Genomic DNA, 23,720 nt, shown 5'->3' with positions numbered 1-23,720 from the left:
GCCATCCCCACCCCATCCCCCCGGCCTGTGCCCCGCCCCCTGGCCTGTGCCCCCATCCCTGCCCCAGCCCCCCGGCCTGTGCTCCCCCGGCCTGTGCCCCCATCCCCACCCCCTTGGCCTGTGCCGCCATCCCCGCCCCATCCCCCCGGCCTGTGCCCCCATCCCCACCCCCCCGGCCTGTGCCCCCCTGGCCTGTGCCCCCCGGCCTGTGCCCCGCCCCTTGGCCTGTGCCGCCATCCCTGCCCCAGCCCCCCGGCCTGTGCTCCCCCGGCCTGTGCCGCCATCCCCGCCCCATCCCCCCGGCCTGTGCCCCCATCCCCACCCCCCCGGCCTGTGCCCCCCTGGCCTGTGCCCCCCAGCCTGTGCCCCGCCCCTTGGCCTGTGCCGCCATCCCTGCCCCATCCCCCCGGCCTGTGCCCCCGTCCCCATCCCTCTGGCCTGTGCCCCGCCCCTTGGCCTGTGCCGCCATCCCTGCCCCAGCCCCCCGGCCTGTGCTCCCCCGGCCTGTGCCCCCATCCCCACCCCCTTGGCCTGTGCCGCCATCCCTGCCCCATCCCCCCGGCCTGTGCCCCCATCCCCACCCCCCCGGCCTCTGCCCCCCGTCCCCACCCCCCCGGCCTGTGCCCCCCTGGCCTGTGCCCCCCGGCCTGTGCCCCGCCCCTTGGCCTGTGCCGCCATCCCCGCCCCATCCCCCTAGCCTGTGCCCCCATCCCCACCCCCCCGGCCTGTGCCCCCCGTCCCCACCCCCCCGGCCTGTGCCCCGCCCCCTGGCCTGTGCCGCCATCCCCGCCCCATCCCCCCAGCCTGTGCCCCCATCCCCACCCCCCCGGCCTGTGCCCCCCTGGCCTGTGCCCCCCAGCCTGTGCCTCGCCCCTTGGCCTGTGCCGCCATCCCCGCCCCATCCCCCCAGCCTGTGCCCCCATCCCCACCCCCCCGGCCTGTGCCCCCCTGGCCTGTGCCCCCCAGCCTGTGCCCCGCCCCTTGGCCTGTGCCGCCATCCCCGCCCCATCCCCCCGGCCTGTGCCCCCGTCCCCATCCCTCTGGCCTGTGCCCCGCCCCCTGGCCTGTGCCCCCATCCCTGCCCCAGCCCCCCGGCCTGTGCCCCGCGGCCTGTGCCCCCATCCCTGCACCCCCCAGCCTGTGCCTCCCCCAGCCTGTGCCCCTGTCCCCATCCCCCCGGCCTGTGCCTCCCCCAGCCTGTGCCCCCATCCCCACCCCCTTGGCCTGTGCCGCCATCCCCGCCCCATCCCCCCGGCCTGTGCCCCCGTCCCCATCCCTCTGGCCTGTGCCCCGCCCCCTGGCCTCTGCCCCCATCCCTGCCCCAGCCCCCCAGCCTGTGCCCCCCTGGCCTGTGCCTCCCCCGGCCTGTGCCCCGTCCCCCAGCCTGTGCCCCCGTCCCCATCCCCCCGGCCTGTGCCCCTGTCCCCGCCCCACCCCCCCAGACTGTGCCCCCCCCGGCCTGTGCACCTGTCCCCATCCCCCCGGCCTGTGCCCCCCCGGCCTGTGCCCCCGTCCCCGCCCCACCCCCCCGGCCTCTGCCCCGCCCCCCCAGCCTGTGCCCCCGTCCCCCCGGCCTGTGCCCCCCTGGCCTGTGCCCCCATCCCCCCCCACCCCTTCCGGCCTGTGCCCCCGTCCCCATCCCCCCGGCCTGTGCCCCCCCAGGCCTGTGCCCCACCCCCTGGCCTGTGCCCCCATCCCTGCCCCAGCCCCCCAGCCTGTGCCTCCCCCGGCCTATGCCCCCGTCCCCATCCCCCTGGCCTGTGCCCCCCTGGCCTGTGCCCCCATCCCTGCACCCCCCAGCCTGTGCCCCCCCCGGCCTCTGCCCCCGTCCCCACCCCCCTGGCCTGTGCTGCCATCCCCACCCCTCCCCCCTGATCTGTGCCCCCCTCCCCACGCCCCCCAGCCCGTGCCCCCCCCCGGCCTGTGCCTCACCCCCCGACCCCGGCCTGTGCCCCCGCCCCCGGCCGGGGAGCCAGGAATGGTGGGAATAGTTTGTGCTGAGCCAGGCCGCGGGGCGCGGGAGCTATTCCTGGCTCTGGGCACCGTGCTCAGCCCCACCGCTGTACCTCCCCATTTGTCAGCCAGTGGCTGCGGGGCGGGCGGAGGATGGCAGGGTGGGGGAGCCGGGGGGGCAGGGCGGGGGAGCCGGGGGCTGGGGAAGCCCTGGGGGCAGGGCGGGGGAGCCGGGGGATGGGGAAGCCGGGGGGCAGGGCGGGGGAGCCGGGGGATGGGGAAGCCCGGGGGGCCGGGCGGGAGAGCCGGGGGGTGGGGGAGCCGACCAGTGTTGCCAGAAGCAATGCCCGGGGTCAGTGCGAGTCACTTGGGGGCTGACAGGTTCTGCTCCCCACACACTGGGGGCTGGTGAAACAGTGGGGGGCTCTCCACCCCCTGCTTTGGCCCAGCTTTTTCATGGGCTGTGTCACGGTGGTGGGCCTCCCGAGGGGTGGGGGGCACCAGCTGCCCCTGCCCCATGCTCCCCGTGCTGACCTTTGACCTCTCCACCCGAGGTCCCCGTAGGGGGCTCTGAAGTCGCCCCGAGGTGGGCGCGTCCCAGAGACGGGCACCGCGGTGAGCGGGCCAAGCCTGCCCTGCTGGGAGGAGCCGCCTGCCGGGGCACAGCTCCGTCCGGACCCCACGGCCGGCAGGTGGACATCAGCCAAGACAAACGTGTAGCCCCTGCTGCCGGCACAGGACCCTCCCAGCCAGGGGGCAGAGCTGAGGGAAGCCCAATTGTGTGCCCCACTCATGGGGGGCCGGGTGGGTTGGGCTTGAGAAGGGGACAGGCACTGCCCCAGCAGGGCCTTCCTGGGGATGATAGGGGCTGGCGGTGCCCACAGCAAGCACCCAGGTCTTCCTGCCCCACCCCGCTGGCCTGCCGAGCCCATAGGGACATGGGCTGAGATGGGAAGGTCAGCCAGGCCCCTGGGCACCAGGAGCAGCCAGGTGATGCCCCACAGGCCCGCGTGTCCATGTGCAGATGGGGCCAGATGCTCCTGTCGGAGTCCAGAAGGCCTGGGGAAGGGGCTGTGTTCAGGGGAGCAGCCAGCCCCAGAGGGTGGCTGAGCTCAGGTAGGTGCCAGGGGCTGGTGCTGGCCAGCCTAAGGGGGCAGGGAGCCCAGGAGGTGGGCGGAGGCTGCTTCGGGTTCCATACGCTGGGGAGGGGCCCATCAGTGGCTACAACAGCAGTTAGGCAGTTACCAGAGAAGGCGGCATAACCTAGTGGTTACAGCAGCAGACTGGGCACCAGGACGCCTGGGTTCAATTCCCAGCTCTGCTCTAGTGACCGGGGAGTCGCTGGCCCTCTGAGCCTCAGTTTCCCCCTTTGGTGACATGGGAGAAGCAGTGGGCTGAGGGGCGGGGGGGGTTGGGGTGAGGCCAGTACCCTGTCCAGCAGGGCCAAGGGCTGGGCTGGGCTGGGCTGGGAAGGGGCAGCTCTAAGGAGCAGTCCCAGGTGTGCCACGCAGGCTGGCCAGGCCATGCCTGTGCCCCAGCCCTGGCCGATGTGAAAGCAGGCGCTGGAAGCATCGGGGCCGGGGGAAGCTAAAAAGGCTTTATTGATAAATATGGAGACCCACAGACACCGGGAGAGCTGCCCCCTGCCCGGCTGGGAGGTGCCAGGCGACAGGCGGCAGGGCAGAGTGCCCAGGCTGGATCACCACAGGAGCCAGGCTCAGGAGGGCAGCCCGAGGTGCCAGGCGCCGTGGGCACTGCAGGGTCCCTGGGAACGCGGCTCCCACAGGAAGTGGTTTGGTCTCAAACCTCTAAACCATTTTATGACAGTGTCCAAGTGCCGATGGGGTGAGACAGGCCCCACACACCCCACGGCGCTGTGCCCACCCTGGCAGCCCTTCCTGAGACTGACCTCCAGGGAAAGGGCTTTGACGGGGCAGCTGTGTTCTGATGCCAGCAAGCCCCCAGCCCGCGGCTGCAGCGGGGCACGGGGGGCAGCAGCAGGCACGAAGGGGCGGGGAGGATCGACGCAGAGGCGAGCGTAAGCCCCGCCACGCAGCTCTGCCCAGGGCTGCGTGCCCAGCTGTGCCCAGCAGGCAACGCTCCAAGTGCTGTCACCTCTGGGGTGGAGACTCAGTTCGCCGGCGCCGAGGGCCCCGCTGGCTTTCCCTGGGGCCCAGCAGCCCCTGCGCCCGTCAGCCGGCCCGGCTCAGTTTCTGGGCACCAGCGGCTGGTTCACGATCACCTGGATGACAAAGTCCTTCTGGATCTTGGCTTCATGCAGCCGCGTGCGGTCCGTCAGCAGCTTGCCGGAGAAGAACCAGCGCTGCCAGCCCGGCTCGATGCCCTCCTGGGCCTGCAGCTGCTTCTTCAGCTGCCCCACGGTGTCGGCCACGCTGGCGCTCAGCCGCAGGTCCTTGCCAGTGGAGAGCCGCACCTTGAGCGGGAACTCGCACCGGGGGCTGGCTGCAGGCTCCGGGGGCTCCGTGCTCTCGTCGCTGCCCCGCTCCAGTATGAGGTTGGCAGGTGTCGCCAGGCAGTACACGGGTAGCTGGTAGCGGTTCCCCAGCTCATCGTAGCACTCAGTTAGGGACCCTGCCGGGGAGCCAGAGACACCAGCTAAGTGGTGAGGGGAAGGAGCTGGAGGCAGATACAGCACGGGCAGGAGCCACCAACAACACAGACCCCTCTGCTGGTGCCCCTCAATCCCGACCCACAGACCCTGCTAGCCCAGTCCTGGGGTCCCCCTGTGACGAAGCGGGACTGTTCTTAATGTTTCCTCTGAATAGTGTGGGGGTGCCTCAGTTTCCCCTAGGCAGTTCTTAAGTATCTAGGGGGTGGGGTAAGGGTGTATGATCATTGCAGAGCCCTAGAGGGCAGGTGTGTGCAGGGGTCTGGACACAGAGAATGGCCGACACCCTGTTTCCTGGCCACTGATGGCCTGGGCCCTTCCCCCCTGCAAGGTGAGAGCTAAAGGGTTGGAGAACAAAGGAATCAGGTGCCCTCCTGGCCCGGGAAAGGAACAAAGCCCAGAGGAGGAGGGGCTGGAGGGAGTTTCAGTTTGAGGCTGGCTGGAACATGGAGTGAAGGGCAGACGTGGTTGTCTGGCTCGCTGCCCCCCAGAATGGACCCAGCTGAGGGGTCCTGTTCTCTGCACCTACAAGCTTTGTTTTAGACCATGTTCCTGTCGTCTAATAAACCTTCTGTTTTACTGGCTGGCTGAGAGTCCCGTCTGACTGTGGAGTTGGGGGGCCGGACCCTCTGGCTTCCCCAGGACCCCACCTGAGCAGACTGGCTGTGGGAAGTGCACGGAGGGGCAGAGGAGGCTGAATGCTCCAAGGTCAGACCTAGGAAGGTGGAAGCTGGGTGAGCTGTGTGTCCTGTGGACAGGCTGCTCCCAGAGAGGAGACTTCCCCAGAGTCCTGCCTGGCGTCATGGGGAGCAGTTCCAGAGCATTGCCCGGGGATTCCATGACACCCCCTGCCCCCAAAATAGCTCTGACGGTGCTCCTCAATCCCAACCTGCAGCCCGAAGGTATTCCAGCCCAGAACACCCAAAATCCACCTCCTGAAGCTCTTCCCCCCCCCGCACCCTTTCCCTGCCCCTACAGACCTCCCAGCCCCAGGAGGAGTGTGGCCTTTCAGGCACCATGGCTCAGTGCCAGCGGTCAGATAGATTCTCCTTTTGGGATCTGAGAGCTGGCTGGGGGAGCTGGGGCTCCGGGACTAGACACAGCCAGGACCCCCCGAGCCGCACAGCTCTGGGGCTCTTCATTTCAGTCTGGGAGAAGCCACCGGCCCGAGCCACATGAGCTGCCCACGTGCCTGGAGCTGAGCCGAGGGAGACCCCAATCCCAGGTGGGGTGAGTGGGTTCCAGGAGCCTCTCCCCCCAGCACCCCCACAGCAGGGCTGGGGCACAGGGAGCCCCTGCAGGCAGATGGTCTGTGTCCAGTGTGACACTGCCCCATATTCATCTATCCATGGAAAAGTTACAATTTGCTGAATATGATTATCCTATTTGTAGGCATGTATCATTTGTGTGTCTGGAGTTATGACTATTGACCTTGTATCTGTATTTCAAATGAGCTTGCTCCGGGTCACACCCACAGCTAACCTTTCAGGTACAATAGGGAAGAAGCTAGACAGTGCTAATGGCCCATCCGTGGAAACAATGGGCCATGGGAAAGGCTTGTCCTCACCTGGGGACCCTTCAGACAGCCTATGGATAATGGCTGCTATGACTCGGGGAGACATGCAAGGGCATGTGACCAGACCACATGATACTGAACTCCATTTTGGTACCTGTATTTTTCCATAAACTGAGCTGGGCACTTGGCTTGGATCTAAGGAGTTCCCGCCGTATGGAAAAACTAAAAGGGGGAAGTGACATCACCAAGGAGCCTCACTCCCTCTACAACTCAACACCTGGAAACACCTGAGGAACAAAGACTGAACTGGGGGAAGTGCTACTCCCAGGCTGGAAGAGAGGGTTCCTGCCTGTGTACAGAGCATCTACAAATGGCTTGTACTAGCTCACAGGGTGAGACACTGTTTGATTCAAATCCTATCTAGTATATTAGGCTTAGATTGCATTTTTGTTTATTTGCTGAGTAATCTACTTTGATCTGTTTGCTATCATTTATAGTCACTTAAAATCTATCTTTCTGGAGTTAATAAACCTATTTTATGTTTTATCTTAACCAGTGTGTTTTTGGGTGAAGCATTAGGGAATCTCAGCTCTGTAACAAAGGCTGGTGCATGTCTTCCCCACATCGAGGGGGAAGCAGACTAATTAATGAGCTTGCACCGTACAGACCCCTGTGTAGGACGGTATAATTCTGGGTTTATACTCCAGTAGGGGTGCAAGGCTGGGGAGCTGGAACACTGGCTGGTGCCTCCATTGTTGGTCCATGAGTGGCTCAGGTAAAGCACTCAGGTGACTCGGTTGGGTGTGTGGCGCCACCTGTGGTTGTGTTGGGTGATAACAGGGCCTGGAGGGGCGGGCTGTGTGTCATCAGCAGAGCAGGGGGAGAGGCCAACCCAGCTGAATGGTTTCGGGGCACAGCGGTTCCAACAGCTTCCAGGCTTCACCCTGGAGGTAGAGCCCATCTCAGCCACCCCCACCAGCAGGCTCCAGAGGCTTCCCCAGTGCAGGGCCCACTCCTGGGTCACCTCCCCGGCCAACATGCCCTGCCTTGGGGCAGCCCAGCGCAGAGGGGAAGGGACACAGTCAGCCGTGGCTGCCCTGCTGACGAGGGGCAGGGCAGTTAGTGTCATGGGGCCCCTGGGATGAGCTGCCCCCCTGAACCCTCCCACCCTGCTGTGCAGGCACCAGTCCCCTCCCTCAGCCCTCTTTCAATTCTTACTGGCCCCACTGGTGTCTACCCCTGCACAGGGAGAGGAATCTGTCTGCCCTCCAGCGGTTCTCCTGCAGCACTGCATCCCCCGCCCTGCCCGTGGGTCCAAAGCCCGGGCCCCCATTCTGATCCCACCCCATTAGCCCCTGCCCACCATATGTCACCATCTTGCCCTTCTGGCCCCAAGTCCCTGCCCCATGTCCCCCTCCCACCCTGCTGGCCTGAAGTCCCTGTCCCCCTCCCTCCTCAGGTCCCCATCCTGCCTGATGTGTCTGCCCCCCTCCCGCCCCCCGTCCTCATCCTGCCTACCATGGGGCAGGGTGATGCTGGCACCATCCAGGATGGCCTGGGCCAGCCCATGGTCGTTGGCCTCCACGGCATAGGCAGCTGCCTTCAGGGCATCCCAGATCTCCTTGCGGCCCTCGAAGGCAGGCGCCGTGTCCCAGAACTCGTCCCGCTTGCTGCGCAGCTGGCCGTCCGTCATGGGGTAGTCGCTCTTCCACTTGGGCCGCTCCTTCCGCAGGGGCTCATTGCGGCCTGTGGAGGGGGACAGAGAGCTCAGCAGGGACCCCGAGCCAGCATCCACCTGGAGACTCTGCCCCCCTGGTGCCCCTGTCCCCATCACAGCTGGGCCAGCACCCACCTGGAGACTCCTGCCCCCGGCACAGCTGGGCCAGCACCCGCCTGCGGACCCCTGCCCCCGGCACAGCTCGGCCAGCACCCCCCTGCGGACCCCTGCCCCCGGCACAGCTGGGCCAGCACCCGCCTGCGGACCCCTGCCCCCGGCACAGCTCGGCCAGCACCCCCCTGCGGACCCCTGCCCCTGGCACAGCTCGGCCAGCACCCGCCTGTGGACCCCTGTCCCCGGCACAGCTGGGCCAGCACCCCCCTGCGGACCCCTGCCCCCGGCACAGCTGGGCCAGCACCCGCCTGCGGACCCCTGCCCCCGGCACAGCTGGGCCAGCACCCCCCTGCGGACCCCTGTCCCCGGCACAGCTGGGCCAGCACCCACCTGCGGACCCCTGCCTTCCCCCACGCAGAAGGGACACCCCACAGGCGCCAGGCAGAGCTGGGGCACACCAGCCCCTCCTGAAGGGGAACCGAGCTGGGCACATCCCAGGGACCCGTCCCCCAGCGCAGTGTTCAGCCCGGTGCGCTGAGACCAGCCCCCCCCCTCTCTCTCTCTCTCTCTCTCTCTCTGTGTTGGGCTGAGGCCACCTGCACTAGCTGGGGACTCCCTGGGTCGCCCTGCCCCACAAGCAGGAAGGGGGGGCACTGGGGCAGGAGGCATTGGGACATGCCCGGGCAGGGAAAGGGGTGGGAGGAGCTTCAGGTGGTAGATATTGAGTGTTCTGGGCTGGGCTATTGGGGGCGGAGGGTTGGGAGTGAGGGGCAATGGCAGAGCTGGGGGGGGGAGCCCAGGGCTGGGCTATTGGGGGCTGTGGGTCAGGAGTGAGGGCCAGTATTCCTGAGGTCCCAGGGGCCCTGTCCAGCCCCGTTGCAGGGCACAGCAGCGGTCCACAAACCAGCCCCCTCGGTGGCTCTCCGTCAGGGCAGAGGGGGCTCACAGGTCCCTGATTGCCCTGCTAACAGGAACGTGTGCAGGTCCCACCCTCGGGAGAGGCCTGACTGGGAGCCCTGGCCGGAGGCAGGCACCCCTGCCCCCCGCCAGGCAGCTGCTCTAATCCTGCCCTGCCAGGCGGCTGCAGTGACTTAGAGGCCCCTGGCCAAGGGCAATATTTATAGCTCAGGGAATTAGCCGGAGTCAGAGCGTGGGGATTATCGGGCTCACCCACTCCTGGGGGCAGGGGAGGAGCAGACAGAAAGGATGCACTGGCACTAATGTATGGGGCTGCCGGGACTCCTGGGTTCTCTACCTGCCTGCCATGTGTGACCTTGGGCAAGTCACTCCCTCATGCCTCAGTTTCCCCATCTGTAGAACAGGCATGGTGCCCCCTGCCCCCAGGGACAAGGTGGGAGGCGTAACTCACTCACAAGTACAGAGAGGGACCGGCTGCTGGCCAGGGCACCCTCACCAGGGGACTGACGCCAGGCCTTCACAAGGGAGATGCACAGGGACCAGTGGGGCCCTGGAGCCATGTGCATAGTAGGGGTCCCAAAAGCCAGGGAACAAGCCGTGCAGGTGCAGCCTGGCAGCCAGCTGGCTGCTTGGTATTGTGACTTCGAGCCCAGGTCACGGGGACCAGGGCACACGCATGGCCATGACTGCACAAAGAGGCGGGCACTACCCCCCCCCCCGGGCTCCTCTTGCTCTGAGTTCGGGGGCTGCAGGGCACGCAGGGAAAGGCTGTTTCGGGGTGTCTGTACAGGGCACGTTAGACAGCTGGGTTTTCCCTCAGAGACCATGGGCACGGCTGGGTAAGCCAGTCAGTGCATGGCAGTGACCTGCTTTGAGTGCTGGATGTTCAAATCCACCCTGCAGTTATGGGGATAGCCCCAGGGCAGGAAGAGCAGGGGGCACCTGTCGGGGGGGCTGCCGCCCAGGGAAGGGGGTGCCGAGGGCAGGAGTCCCAGCCCCCCATGCTCTGCAGCCCATGTCAGAGGCCAGGCTCCCCTGAGAGGGAGCAAGGCAGCTCCGCCAGGCCAGGCGCCGTGTGGCACCATGTGTGTGTGTGTGTCACTCGTCTGGGCTGAGGCTCCCTGGGTCGCCCTGCCCCACAAGCAGGAAGGGGGGGGGCATTGGGGCAGGAGGCATTGGGACATGCCCGGGCAGGGAAAGGGGTGGGAGGAGCTTCAGGTGGTAGATATTGACGACCAGGGCAGAGATCACAGCTGTCCTGGGCTGGGCCGGCTGCGCCAGGGCTGCAGGGGACTCTGAAGGGTGAAGGCGGGGAGAGCAGCTGCAGCCAGGACTCATCCTCGCCCCGGCGCTCCGGTGGCTGAGCACAGCCCGCCCACAGGCCCAGCCTGTACCAGCCCCCTGCCCTCCAGACACCGGCTCCGCGGGCCCCGCTCGGCCAGGGAACACTGGCATGATGCCCACGGAGCAGCCTGTGTGGGCTGTGAAGAGAGACCTGGGCCCAGCCCCGGTGCTTGTGCCGATGGCCACCTCACCCCCTGGCCCACCGGGAGGCCGGGCTCCAGCGCAGCCCCCCGAGGGCCGCAGGACACGCACGATCCCCCCACGGCTGAAGAGGGCAGCCGAGCCTGTCTCCAGCCCCATGCCCTGGCAGTCGGCTCCAGCTCGCACAGAGAAGGGGCCCTGCCCCTACCACCCCAGCCTGAATTCAAGTGCTGCTCTGAGACCAGACTAGTTCTGGGCCCCGGGTCGCTCCGACACACTGCCCCATGCACGGCCCGGAGATCACCGCAGCCAGGCCACAGCTGGGCCCTGGGCAGGCAAACCTGGCCCTTCCCTGCTCCCTCAGCGCTGCCATGAGGCACAGGACACCCCATCCCCAAAGCGAGCCCAGCTCCGCCGTGGGTTGGAGCCACAAGCCCAGTGTCAGGCCACGAGCGCAGCCCCGGCGGCTCTGGGACCCTCCGAGAGGGGCCGGGGAGACAGGCCCTGCACTCCCCCACCCTGGCCAGAGTCAGGGCCCCCTCGCTGCAGGGCTCTGCGCCACAGCAGAGAAAGGACACCAGGGCCCCTGGCCGTCACAGCCTGGGCTGCCCTCGCCGGCTCCAGACGCCCCGGCTGTAAGACCTGGCTGCAGGGAGGGTGGAGCTAGGATCCAATTCCCTTTCAAGGCCCAGTATAGCGACCGCCAGTGGGCCAGCACCCAGCCAGCAGGTCCCGCCACGGGAGAGCCGGGCATGGGGCCAACCGCACCCGCATCCCTCTGCACCCCTGGGCTGCTCAGCGCCCGCAGCCACCATAGCTCCTGCCGGTGTCAGGTGAGTTCAGCTCCAGCCCAGCAGGGCCAACCCAGCTCCTCCTCCCCAGACACAGCACCTGCCTCGCGGATTGCGCTGCGGGGGCCAGGGACTGTCGGGCGAAGGCCTTCAAAGGCCGAGGTCTTGCCTGCCCGGCCTGGGCATCAGAGCCAGGGTTTGTGCCGCTCACAACTCCCTCGCGCCCCAGAAGCAGCTGCATTTCTGAAGGGCGCTGGACTCCTGCAGGGCAGAGCACTGGGGAAGTCTCGGGCACTGGAAGGGCGTTGCCAACCCCAGGGCTGGCCAGGGCGGCTCCCTGCACCACCCAGCGCTTTGGTTTGTGTGGAGCGCTACGGGACCAGCCGGCCACCACTCCCTCTCTGTTCCCATCACCGGGGGATGGCCAGAAGCCGACGCCGAGCACGGGCCCAGGCCAGGCAGCCGCGCCAGGCCAGTGCTGGAGCAGACAGGGCGGAGGGTCAGTGAGAGACATGGGAACAGGGCACAGTGCCCCGTGCAGGCAGGCCCCGCAGGGAGCCAGGCCCAGATAGGCAGGGACGCAGGAGTTAAGCCTGTTCTATTTATCGCGGTCTCTAATCGCCTTGTGCCGTTCGATGCCTGGCCCGGGCAGCCCCCACCCCCTCGGCAGCTCCCAGGGCCTCCCGCAGGAAAACCAAGACAGGTTGGGCCACTTCTTGCGCTTGGGGCCAGGCCAACAGGATCCAGGCAGCTCGCCCTCCACTCTGCTCCCCACCCCTCCTAGCACTGGCATCACCGACAGCAGCCGGTCCAGGTCCCCAGCCAGTGACGTCACTCCCCACAGTGCTGGGGACGGCCAAAGCGCGACCAATCCCTGGCCCCTGTGGAATGAGACCGGCTCTGCAGAGACCCAGCACCTATACATGCCCCCCGGTCTGGTACCTCACCAGCTAGGGCAGCGCATGGGGAGTTGTAGGGCAGGGGCTTGGCCCCAGGCTGGCCCCATGGACTGGGTGTAGAGGTGTGATGAAGCAGGACTGTTCTTAATGTTTCCTCTGAATAGTGTGGGGGTGCCTCAGTTTCCCCTAGGCAGTTCTTAAGTATCTAGGGGTTGGGATAAGGGTGTATGATCACTGCAGAGCCCTAGAGGGCAGGTGTGTGCAGGGGTCTGGACACAGACAATGGCCAACATCCTGTTTCCTGGCCACTGATGGCCTGGGCCCTCCCCCCCGCAAGGTGAGAGCTAAAGGGTTGGAGAACAAAGGAATCCGGTGACCTCCTGGCCCAGGAAAGGGACAAAGCCCAGAGGAGGAGGGTCAGGAGGGAGTTTCAGTTTGGGGCTGGCTGGGACATGGAGTGAAGGGCAGATGTGGTTGTCTGGCTCACTGCCCCCCAAAATGGACCCAGCTGAGGAGGCCGGTTCTCTGCACCTACAAGCTCTGTGTTAGACCAAGTTCCTGTCGTCTAATAAACCTGTTTTACTGGCTGGCTGAGAGTCACGTCTGACTGTGGAGTTGGGGGGCAGGACCCTCTGGCCCCCCCAGGACCCCACCTGGGCGGACTCGCTGTGGGAAGCGCATGGGGGGCAGAGGATGCTGAGTGCTCCGTGGTCAGACCCAGGAAGCTGGAAGCCGGGTGAGCTGTGTGCCCTGGAGACAGGCTGCTCCCAGAGAGGAGACTTCCCCAGAGTCCTGCCTGGCTTCGTAGGGAGCCCTTCCAGAGCATCGCCCGGGGACTCCGTGACAAGAGGTGTCTCCAGGGGGCTGCAGTCAGTTTGTAGCTGCCACATCCCAGGGTCCCTGGCTAGCCCAGCAGAGACAGCAAGGGCAGGCTGGGGGCTGGGCTGCTGCAGGGCATGTGGGGGGCAGAGGCTGTGGGTCAGTGCCAACATGCCACTTTCCCCAGCACATGGGGAGGAGATGGAAATTCAACCCTTCCGCAGCATGCACAGGTACCAGCGGGCCCAGGCTGCTACCCTGGCACATGGAGAGATCCCTCAGCAGGAAGTGATGCTGGGAGCCCTCCACACCCACCCCCCTGGTGCACACCAGCTCTGCGGGGAGAGGCTGCAGGGCACGCTGCCTCCTGCTGGTTCCCCTTGCTCGTGCAGCAGCAGGGCAGCTTTGCACAGGGCAGCGCTGGGCATGGCCCCTCTGAGCCAGCACTGACCCCAGTGCTCCAGCCCCGCGCTAGGGCCGGCAGCTCAGCGAGGGGGGCACTCTCCTCTGAGTCAGGGCACCGGGGAGCATGAGCCATTGTTAAACAGCTCCGAGCCATTCTCGCAAGACCGGGGAAATGCCACGCTGGCTCCCCGACATCCCTGCAGCTTCAAGGGAGACACTTGCCTGAAAGCTGTTGTCTGTTGCACAGCACTGCCAACAGAGCGGACGGTGCTAGGGTAGGTGAGCTCGGCAGCCTGTGGAACTCACCGACACAGGAGGTTACTCAGGCAGGAAGCCCCAAACTGGTACAGCAGGTACCTGGCTAAGGATGGCAGCTGGGATAGTCATTGCGGGGCTGGAACTAGGCACCTGTCTGCAGGAGTCTGGGGCAAACCCTGCAGGATGCAAGTGCCAGGCACAGATGTGGGACAGGGACTGGCACTGGGAGTTTTGTAACCAAGGGTGCCAGGCCAAGAGCCACGTGGGGTAGCCCACCAGGCGGTGGGTCTGTGCCCCCACTCTTCTGCTTCTGGAGCGGGGTCCCAGAGCTGTGCGCACCGGGGGCGGACGTGGCTGGAGGTCCCTCAGAATCCCGGGAGGAAGCACATGCAGCCTGGGGGTGGTCCTGCTGGCTTCATGTTACTGAGGAGCCCCGTGGCCACACAGCGGCAGGTTTCCTTGCCCTGGGGGCTCTCGCCCTCTCTGGGAGTGGAGGGAGCTGACTGTACCAGCTCCTGCAGGAGTCCAGCAGACACGTCTGTGTGCTTAGGGCTCTCTGCACTCGGCCCGGGGCCACAGCCAGCTGCGGGGACCAGGTGACCAGTGGTCTCAAGCTGCAGTGGGGGAAGTCTAGGCTGGATATTAGGAAACACTCTTTCACTAGGAGGGTGGGGAGAGGGTGGAATCTCCTTCCTTAGAGGTGTTTAAGGCCCAGCTTGACCAAGCCCTGTCTGGGATGATTTTTAGTTGGGGCTGGTCCTGCTTTGAGCAGGGGTGGGACTAGATGACTCCTGAGGTCCCTGTGAGGATGTGACTCAACAGGGAGGGGGGAGGGTTGACCTGGGAATGTGCCCTGGGGAGGGGAGACCTGAGAGCCTGTCACCTGAGCCAGGAGGGGGCGGGGGAGGTAACACCTCTGCCCAGGAATGTGGACAGAGGCTGCAGGAGGGAACCTGCTGGGGGGGTTTAGTTTCAGTTTGGGGCTGGGTGGTGGAACGCAGGGAACCCCAGGGCTGGGGTCTAAGCTCGCTGCTCCCCAGAAGGACTTGACTGAGGGGTCCCTGGTTGTACCCACAAGCTCTGTTTCAGACTGTGTTCCTGTTGTCCAATAAACCTTCTGTTTTACTGGCTGGCTGAGAGTCTCATTGAATCCCTGGAAGAGGGGTGCAGGGCCCGGACTCCCCCACACTCCATGACAGTCCCTTCCAACCCTGATCTTCCAGGATTCCCATCGCCGTGGGAACGCCCCATCTCCAAGCAGCGGTAGCTAAGGCGACAGAGGCATCACTCCATTGGCTGAGCCACGTCCACACTGGGCTGGGTCGGCATAGCCATGGTGCTGGACGGAGGGGGGGGGGGGATCTCTCACACTCTCAGCAACGTAGCTACGGCATAGACCAGGCCTAGCATCAAGCACTGGGGCTCCCAGTCCGTCCCCCGACGGATCCATCCCCAGCAGGGAGCTGTTCCTCACACTCCTGGCTCCCCGTAGTCTCCTCCCAGGACACCTGGGTCTCAGCCTGTGGGGAGTCCCGGGGGATTTTACACACACGGGGGCAAGAACTCCAGACACACTTGGACCCTATGCAGTGACTCAGCAGCAACAGATTCACTGTGTTCAGCCTCGCTCCCGAGAGGGAGCCACCCCCATGAACCCTCCCTACAACAGCTGTTGTCAGAAGCTGCCCCCGGGCCTGGGTCTGATCAAGCCAGGCTGGAACCCAGGCAGGACGCTGCAACCCCTCACCCCAGCGTAGCAGCAAGTGAGTCCATCTTTCCCCAGCCCTGCCAGAGGGCGCCCCTGGCCCTGCGCTCTCCCCTGACGAGCCCCATGCTGCTCCAGCCTGGCAGAAGGGAGATCACAAGCCAGCTGTCAGCTCACTGTAAACCTTGCCAGGCCCGGCCGGCTCCCCCGCTTGTCCAGAGACCAGCCCCTTTATTGCGCAGAGAGACAATCTGCAGCCGGCACACTGCCCCTGGGAGGAACATTATCCAAGCCACGGGGAGTGGCAGCAGGTGCCACCCCAGGACTGCGCCCCCCAAACCCGCAGGGAGACGTCTCGGGAGCCCAAGCAATGCTTGGAGAAGCCGCCCCCGCAGGAACCGACACGGTCTCTGGGCACATCCGGGCAGCACCAACGACCCACCCGCCTTCACCTCTAGCGAGTGCTCACTAGCCTGGGCCCCAGCTCACCCCTTGCCCTGGAGGAGCCCATAGCGCTGCGCACCTCTGGAGCCAAGGGAGCAGCTCGCACTATGGGAGGAACTCTGGATCCTCCTGCCAACACAGGGGAAACCCAGAGGGAAAAAAGGGCCCAGCCCAAGATGCCAGGTCACCAGGTGTGTGTGGGAGAGCCAAGGCATGGCAGGGCTGGAGGGGGGAGCGGCTGCTCCAGGGGGAGCAGGTTTGGCTGCCCACCTGCCCCCCTCTTCTGGGCTGGGAGTGGCACGCTCTGACCTCAGCACAACAGCCTGGGGACGAGCCCCATGAACCCTACAGTGTGACCCATGATGAACAGATCCCAGCATGCAATGCTCCACCCCGATTGTCAGCCTGGCTCACGCGTCTCCGTGGGCTGCACCCCCATCAAGCCTGCTCCATCTCACACCAGTTAGCTGCAGTCCTGGGGCTCCTGCCATGCAGTGAGAGCACTGGGGGCAAGAGGCCAGGAACCAGCCCTGTCTCCCATGCACGCAGCCAGGTGCTGTCCCAGCTACTGGGACCGTCCTGCACCCCACACGCAGCGAGCGACTTTCCCCAGGAGCTCTGTGCTCCCAGCTTCACAGCCCCAAGTCCACAGGAGTCCCCTGGGGAGACTTCCCCTGCTGCCCTGTAGGAGCCCGTGGGTGGGGACAGCAGGAGGAGTACTGCAGGGCAGACGTTCTGCAAGAAAACCTAAGCAGTCAGCATGTCTGGTGGGGAGCCGACGGGCTCGGAAAGCAGAAGGTGACCCAGCCGAGGCCAGCTGGCGCTCACAGCTGGGGCCTGCAGGAATGCAGAACTGGCTTCTCCGGGAGGAGCTGCTGATCCACCCTCACTGCACTTAGATTCCCCAGCACCTCTGACTCAGACCCCAAGCCAGTCACTGCCAATGCCCTGAATGGCAGGAGGGGTCGAGGGTCAGTCCGGCCACAGGAGTGAAGGCCTCCTCCGGGCCCCGTTCCCCCAGTGCTGCCCTTGGGGGGGCACGTACATGGCTAAGGGAGGGCGAGCTCCCATGGGGCAGGCAGGAGCCCAGCTGTCAGCTCAGACTCCCCAGCCCATGGCTAAGTTCAGGTGTTTGAAAATCGAATTGGGCCTCCCTGCCCAGCTGGGGGGAGGGGGGGGAGGACGAGGCGGGCAGCAAGAGGGCAAGGCCTAGACTCTCAGACTGGGGGCGCAAGGCGAGGCCCCCTGTTTAGGCACCTACACCAGCAGCCTGATCTCCCCATGGCTTTGATGGGAGCAGGGGGCACCCAGCCCCCAGCTTTTCCCCAGGGAGCTCGGCAGCAAGGAGCTGTTTGGGAAGCACCTCGCATGGCCACACAGCTGCAAAACCAAACAGAGTGTGGAGCCAGGACCCCTGGCTAATCAGTGAGGAGTCCTGCCCCGCCAGGGCTCTGCAGAGGGGATAATTCGGGTATAGTGCCGCGGTGGGGAGTGGCGACCCTGGGGGAAAGGAGGCAGGAGCGCAGCAGGTGGAAGGAGGGGTGGATGGGGCGCTGTTCCTGCAGTGGAGAGACGCTGCGGCATTAGAGGAGCGGCCCTGCTCCGTGTGCACAGAGAGCCCCATGCCCAATCCTACTGTACAGCTGGCACCAGGCAATGAGCTCGCAGGGTGCTCAGAGCAGGGCTCGCGCGAGTGAATCTGCTCACGCCTGCCACAAGCTGGGGGAAAGGCAGCGAGGACAGACCCAAGCTGGGAGAGCCCGGGCACCAATCACCCTCAGAGTCCTGCAGCCACCTTGGTACAGCCCACTGGGCACGGCTCAGAGGCTGGGGAGAAGCAGGCCCTGGGCAAGCAGTTCCTGTCCAGCTGTGAGCAACAGCCCCGCCCCCCCGCCCCGGAACGCGGCCTCTTCCCCACCGGAGCCTGGACGCTGGCACCAAGCGCCCAGCATGCCCAGCTCCTGCTCAGGAAGGCCGCAGAGCGCACACTATTCGCTGCGGGCTGCTTGGTGCCTGGACCTGGAACCCGCCGGGCTGCCTGGTGTCCAACAGCCACCTCTGGCAGTGGGCTTCCCCCAATGCCCACCTCTGCCGCGCCAGCAGCTATTAGGCAGGTCACAAGGATTTGGAAGCTGGTCAGGTCTGGGGCCCTGGCTGCTGGCATTCTCCTACAGAAAAACCCCTCTGGCTCCAAGCCTGTCCGTGCTCAGGTCCGGGAGCCACGCTGGGACTCTCCTCTCTAGGAAGATGCCGCTCACAGTCCCTGCTCCCCACCCCATGACCCCGTTGCCTGTTTCTCCTCTCCTGCTTTCCATAAACAGAGTAGTTATGCCCAGTGCCACGCAGGGGAGGGCTGTGTGACAGGAAGGGAGCGTGAGTCAGCCCCACAGCCACCCTGCCCCCAGTCCTGGCGAGGCTGGTGCATGGAATGCTTGAAGCCGCTTATCACGGGCGTAATCTGCAGTCACACCATGCAATCAATACAGCACTCCCACAGTTCCCAAGTACACCACTAATTAAACATCACAACACCTCTACGGAGAGAGGGACAGGCAAGGATCACTTCACCCACCACTGATATGCATCCACCTCTGAGGTGCAGCATGGCAGCTGTGTAACAGCAATGGTACAAGAGCTTAGGACACAAAGCAATGCACACCACAGCCAGCTGAAACTGCAGGAGAATATAGAGACAAAGCAGTTCATAGATTCATAGATTCATAGATATTAAGGTCAGAAGGGACCATTATGATCATCTAGTCTGACCTCCTGCACAACGCAGGCCACAGAATCTCACCCACCCACTCCTGCGAAAAACCTCTCACCTATGTCTGAGCTATTGAAGTCCTCAAATCATGATTTAAAGACTTCAAGGAGCAGAGAATCCTCCAGCAAGTGACCTGTGCCCCATGCTACAGAGGAAGGCGAAAAACCTCCAGGGCCTCTGCCAATCTGCCCTGGAGGAAAACTCCTTCCCGACCTCAAATATGGCGATCAGCTAAACCCTGAGAATATGGGCAAGATTCAGCAGCCAGATAACTGACTTTCTTTTATTCTGATATACAGATTCAGTTAGAATTCAGCCAGCACACTGAGGTTCCCAAAACACTTCCCAAAAGAATCCCAGGGGATCTTTAAGGCTCATGAGCAGCAGGGATCTCTTCCACTGAATCACGATCACAACACCCCTTCTCCCAAACACTCAGTTTCCCTGCAATTCTCCCATCCAAATGTTGACCAAACCCACCCCTGCTTAGCCTACGATCTGCCAGGGTCTCAGCAGGGGACAGCCTGTCTGCAGGTCTGTGCGGGGCGGTAGATAATCAGACTTGGGTGGGTATTTGGGTTTGTTGCTAGGTGACTCAGTCTAGTCCCCAAGGTTTGCACTTGCACAATCCCGACCACATGTCAACAGGAACTCCTCTGAGAACGCTTCCAATACACAACTCCAGCTGCTAGCTCTCGGGCAGCTCATGGAGAAGGGGGCTTGGAATAGCCCCCAAACAAAATTTTAAGGCCCCTGAAGCACCGGCAGAAGTGGCCCCTTTTTCCGTAGGTGGATAAAAGAGCTGGGACAGAATCTGCTGTGTTATTTTCAGGAAACGTCAAAGCAGAAAGGACCAGGAGGATCCAGCCAGCCCGGCCTGCCAGCAAAACAGTGTCCCACCCAAGTCCCTACTTCCGTCTCCCGTAGTAGCCAAAGCGAGGTATGGCACAAGGGTCCCAGCTGTGCAAGCCTACCCCCCGGGGGGTATTTCTCCCTGTCCCCTGCTCATCGTCAGCCTGTGTCCTGAAGCAGCAGGGTGAAGAGCACTTGGGTTTCATGCTTCCCAGGGTAATTCCCAGGAATGCTTCCTTTTTTCCCTAAGACCCCCCTCCAAAAGGCTATTCGCACAACGATCTAGGCCCGATGGAAGCCGGAGAGTCCCAGCTAACCCTGCTCCGTGCAAGAAAGGCTCGCCAGACACCAGGTAACATTACACACCCGGGCTGGATCCTGCTCCAGGTGCAAAGAGGATATACGAAGCTCCTGACTCAAACAGGGTACAAAGCACGACCAGTCTGCTGTGGCATAGGAGGCCACCCCCAGGGCAGGGCAGAATATGGTCTGGCCTGAATGCACTGCAGGAGCTAGGCAAAGCTCTGGCTGTCTCAGACTTACCCAGCTTGTGTCTCTTAAGGCCAGCTTCTCGCTAAAGTGCAATCCTCAGTGCGGGACATCTGGCCTCTGCCAACACAGCTCCCTGACACTGGGGGACAGGCCGTCGCGAGCAGCTCTTTTGGAGAGCCCCGTCGTGCCCCCCTCAGCAGTCCCGCTGCAGGGAAGTGACAGGTGGCATCACGCCTGACTTGTCCATGGCTGGGGCAGTGAACGCAGTTTCTGGGCATGGCTTGGCTGGCACGGCGCTAGGTGCTGTCACTCTCCCGGCGCTGACCCACACAGGCTGCACACGCCTCTTTGACATGCGTGTGTACATAGATTGCACACGGCCCCATTACACAGGGCAGACTCCTGAGGCTGTCCCGGTACCCTGAGCGCCAGCCACACGTGGGAGCTGCCTCACACCCAGCTATGAAGCCCAGAGGCTGGGCTGCTGGGTTTCTCCGGCAGGGCTGGGGGTGGTTTGGGTCCCCGTTGGTCAGACAGCCTCGCCGCTCTGACCCCGGGGGACCCAGGCGGAGCAGGGTGCTGTGCCAGCCGGGGTCCGCGCCCGGCGGGTGAGGGAGTCGCAAGCCTGAAGTAGGAGACCAGAGCTCAGGGATGGTGGCTAAGTAGCCAGCTGGGGAGACCCCCCCCACACACGGGGTGCCCGGGAGGGGCTGTCACGGGACCCAGCTGGGGAGACCCCCCCCCCCACCTGGGGGTGCCCGGGAGGGGCTGTCACGGGAGCCGGGCCGGCCGAGGGGCGGGGGGGGGGGGGCTGTCACCGGAGCCGGGCCGGCCGAGGGGCGGGGGCTGTCACGGGAGCCAGGCCGGCCGAGGGGCGGGGGGGGGGGGGGGCTGTCACGGGAGCCGGGACGGCCGAGGGGCGGGGGGGGGGGGGCTGTCACGGGAGCCGGGACGGCCGAGGGGCGGGGGCTGTCACGGGAGCCGGGACGGCCGAGGGGCGGGGGGGGGGGCTGTCACGGGAGCCGGGACGGCCGAGGGGCGGGGCTGTCACGGGAGCCGGGACGGCCGAGGGGCGGGGGGGCGGGGCTGTCACGGGAGCCGGGACGGCCGAGGGGCGGGGGGGCGGGGCTGTCACGGGAGCCGGGACGGCCGAGGGGCGGGGGGGCGGGGCTGTCACGGGAGCCGGGACGGCCGAGGGGCGGGGGGGCGGGGCTGTCACGGGAGCCGGGACGGCCGAGGGGCGGGGGGGCGGGGCTGTCACGGGAGCCGGGACGGCCGAGGGGCGGGGGGGCGGGGCTGTCACGGGAGCCGGGACGGCCGAGGGGCGGGGGGGCGGGGCTGTCACGGGAGCCGGGACGGCCGAGGGGCGGGGGGGGGGGGCTGTCACGGGAGCCGGGACGGCCGAGGGGCGGGGGGGGGGGGCTGTCACGGGAGCCGGGACGGCCGAGGGGCGGGGGGGGGGGGCTGTCACGGGAGCCGGGACGGCCGAGGGGCGGGGGGGGGGGGGCTGTCACGGGAGCCGGGCCGGCCGAGGGGCGGGGGGGGGGGCTGTCACGGGAGCCGGGACGGCCGAGGGGCGGGGGGGGGGGGGGCTGTCACGGGAGCCGGGACGGCCGAGGGGCGGGGGGGGGGGGGCTGTCACGGGAGCCGGGACGGCCGAGGGGCGGGGGGGGGGGGGCTGTCACGGGAGCCGGGACGGCCGAGGGGCGGGGCTGTCACGGGAGCCGGGACGGCCGAGGGGCGGGGGGGGGGGGCTGTCACGGGAGCCGGGACGGCCGAGGGGCGGGGGCTGTCACGGGAGCCGGGACGGCCGAGGGGCGGGGGGGGGGGCTGTCACGGGAGCCGGGACGGCCGAGGGGCGGGGGGGGGGGCTGTCACGGGAGCCGGGACGGCCGAGGGGCGGGGGGGGGGGCTGTCACGGGAGCCGGGACGGCCGAGGGGCGGGGGGGGGGGCTGTCACGGGAGCCGGGACGGCCGAGGGGCGGGGGGGGGGGGCTGTCACGGGAGCCGGGACGGCCGAGGGGCGGGGGGGGGGGGGGCTGTCACGGGAGCCGGGACGGCCGAGGGGCGGGGGGGGGGGGGGCTGTCACGGGAGCCGGGACGGCCGAGGGGCGGGGGGGGGGGGGCTGTCACGGGAGCCGGGACGGCCGAGGGGCGGGGGGGGGGGGGCTGTCACGGGAGCCGGGACGGCCGAGGGGCGGGGGGGGGGGGGGCTGTCACGGGAGCCGGGACGGCCGAGGGGCGGGGGGGGGGGGGGCTGTCACGGGAGCCGGGACGGCCGAGGGGCGGGGGGGGGGGGGCTGTCACGGGAGCCGGGACGGCCGAGGGGCGGGGGGGGGGGGGCTGTCACGGGAGCCGGGACGGCCGAGGGGCGGGGCTGTCACGGGAGCCGGCCGCGCCCCCCAGCCCCCGCCGAGGCCCGGTGCGGGGCTGGCTCCCCGGGGCTCCGCGGCCCCGCTCACCTGCTCGCTTGCGGGGGGTGGCGCGGGGCCGGCGGGCGCTCCCCGCGCGGCCGCCCCACGCAGCTGCCCATGGCGGAGGCTCCTGCCGCGGGGGGGGGGGGGGGCCGGTGCCCGGGCCGGGCCCTGCAGCCGCTGCCCGCCGGACCCGCACCGGCTCTGCCCGGAGAGGCCGGGGCGCTCCGCCCGCCCCGGGAGCACGTGACAGCGGCCCGCAGCACCGCCCCCAGACCGAGCCGGGCCAATGGGAGTGTGTGTGGGGGAGGGGCAGAGTGTGACCCCGCCCCCAGGCCCGGCCGGGCCAATGGGAATGTGTGTGTGGGGAGGGGCAGAGTGTGACCCCACCCCCGGGCCCGGCCGGGCCAATGGGAGTGTGTGTCTGGGAGGGGCAGAGTGTGACCCCGCCCCCGGGCCCGGCCGGGCCAATGGGAGTGTGTGTCTGGGAGGGGCAGAGTGTGACCCCGCCCCCAGACCGGGCCGGGCCAATGGGAGTGTGTGTCTGGGAGGGGCAGAGTGTGACCCCGCCCCCAGGCCCGGCCGGGCCAATGGGAGTGTGTGTCTGGGAGGGGCAGAGTGTGACCCCGCCCCCAGACCGGGCCGGGCCAATGGGAGTGTGTGTGTGGGGAGGGGCAGAGTGTGACCCCGCCCCCGGGCCCGGCCGGGCCAATGGGAGTGTGTGTCTGGGAGGGGCAGAGTGTGACCCCGCCCCCAGACCGGGCCGGGCCAATGGGAGTGTGTGTCTGGGAGGGGCAGAGTGTGACCCCGCCCCCAGGCCCGGCCGGGCCAATGGGAGTGTGTGTCTGGGAGGGGCAGAGTGTGACCCCGCCCCCAGACCGGGCCGGGCCAATGGGAGTGTGTGTGTGGGGAGGGGCAGAGTGTGACCCCGCCCCCGGGCCCGGCCGGGCCAATGGGAGTGTGTGTCGGGGAGGGGCAGAGTGTGACCCCGCCCCCAGACCGGGCTGGGCCAATGACAGTGTGTGTGTGGGGAGGGGCAGAGTTGGACCCCGCCGCAGGGCCCGGCCGGGCCAATGGGAGTGTGTGTGTGGGGAGGGGCAGAGTGTGACCCCGCCCCCAGACCGGGCCGGGCCAATGGGAGTGTGGGGGGAGGGGCAGAGTGTGTCCCCGCCCACCAGGGAGCTGCTGCGGGCTCGGCACGGGCACAGCCCCGGCGGCGGGGGCTGACCTCCTTTACCCCGGGCCCCACCCTGTGGGAGTCACAGGCCCCGCCCTTCATCCGCCCCCCCGGCACTGAGCCCGCCCCTTCGCGCACGCGCACTGGCATTTCCCTGGGCCCGCTCGCCCCCGTTTGTCACGTGACAGATTTTGTCCCGCCTGTCCACCGTGACGGGAGGGGGGGTCGCTCCCTGGCGCGCATGCGCCGGTGTATGCCCCCCCCACGCCCAATCCACTGCGCATCATGGCGGCGGCCGGTGCTGGGGGGACGGGCGGCGCCCTGCGGGGCTGGGTGCGGGACTTCGTGGCCGGGCAGCAGGACGG

At 66.9% G+C, this 23,720-nt stretch overlaps 1 protein-coding gene across 1 annotated transcript; it reads right to left on the bottom strand.

Annotated features, from left to right (window-relative positions):
- Positions 1–3,536: 3,536 nt before the first annotated feature.
- Positions 3,537–23,505, bottom strand: UBTD1 (ubiquitin domain containing 1). The gene is made up of 4 exons (XM_073354616.2): positions 23,416–23,505; positions 22,227–22,308; positions 7,617–7,844; positions 3,537–4,545 (listed from the first exon to the last, which is right to left on the bottom strand). The coding sequence occupies exons 1-4, from the start codon at positions 23,503–23,505 to the stop codon at positions 4,160–4,162; spliced, it is 786 nt and encodes a 261-aa protein (XP_073210717.2). The 3' UTR covers positions 3,537–4,159.
- Between the last annotated feature and the right edge of the window lie 215 nt (positions 23,506–23,720).

The sequence above is a fragment of the Lepidochelys kempii genome, chromosome 7 (assembly GCF_965140285.1).
Source record: "Lepidochelys kempii isolate rLepKem1 chromosome 7, rLepKem1.hap1, whole genome shotgun sequence".
In the NCBI taxonomy this organism is placed as follows: Eukaryota; Metazoa; Chordata; order Testudines; family Cheloniidae; genus Lepidochelys; species Lepidochelys kempii.
Note: the sequence above shows the minus strand (reverse complement) of the source record. Positions and strands in the feature narration are given on the sequence as shown.

Excerpts from the sequence above, each read along its gene's own strand:
- UBTD1 (XM_073354616.2), bottom strand. The coding sequence starts at position 23,505 with ATGCCAGTGCGCGTGCGCGAAGGGGCGGGCTCAGTGCCGGGGGGGCGG. Across the intron at positions 22,309-23,415 it reads CCCACAGGGTGGGGCCCGGG|GAGCCTCCGCCATGGGCAGC; the intron begins GTAAAGGAGGTC and ends CCCCCGCGGCAG. Across the intron at positions 7,845-22,226 it reads CACCCCCCGCAAGCGAGCAG|GCCGCAATGAGCCCCTGCGG; the intron begins GTGAGCGGGGCC and ends CCCCCTCCACAG.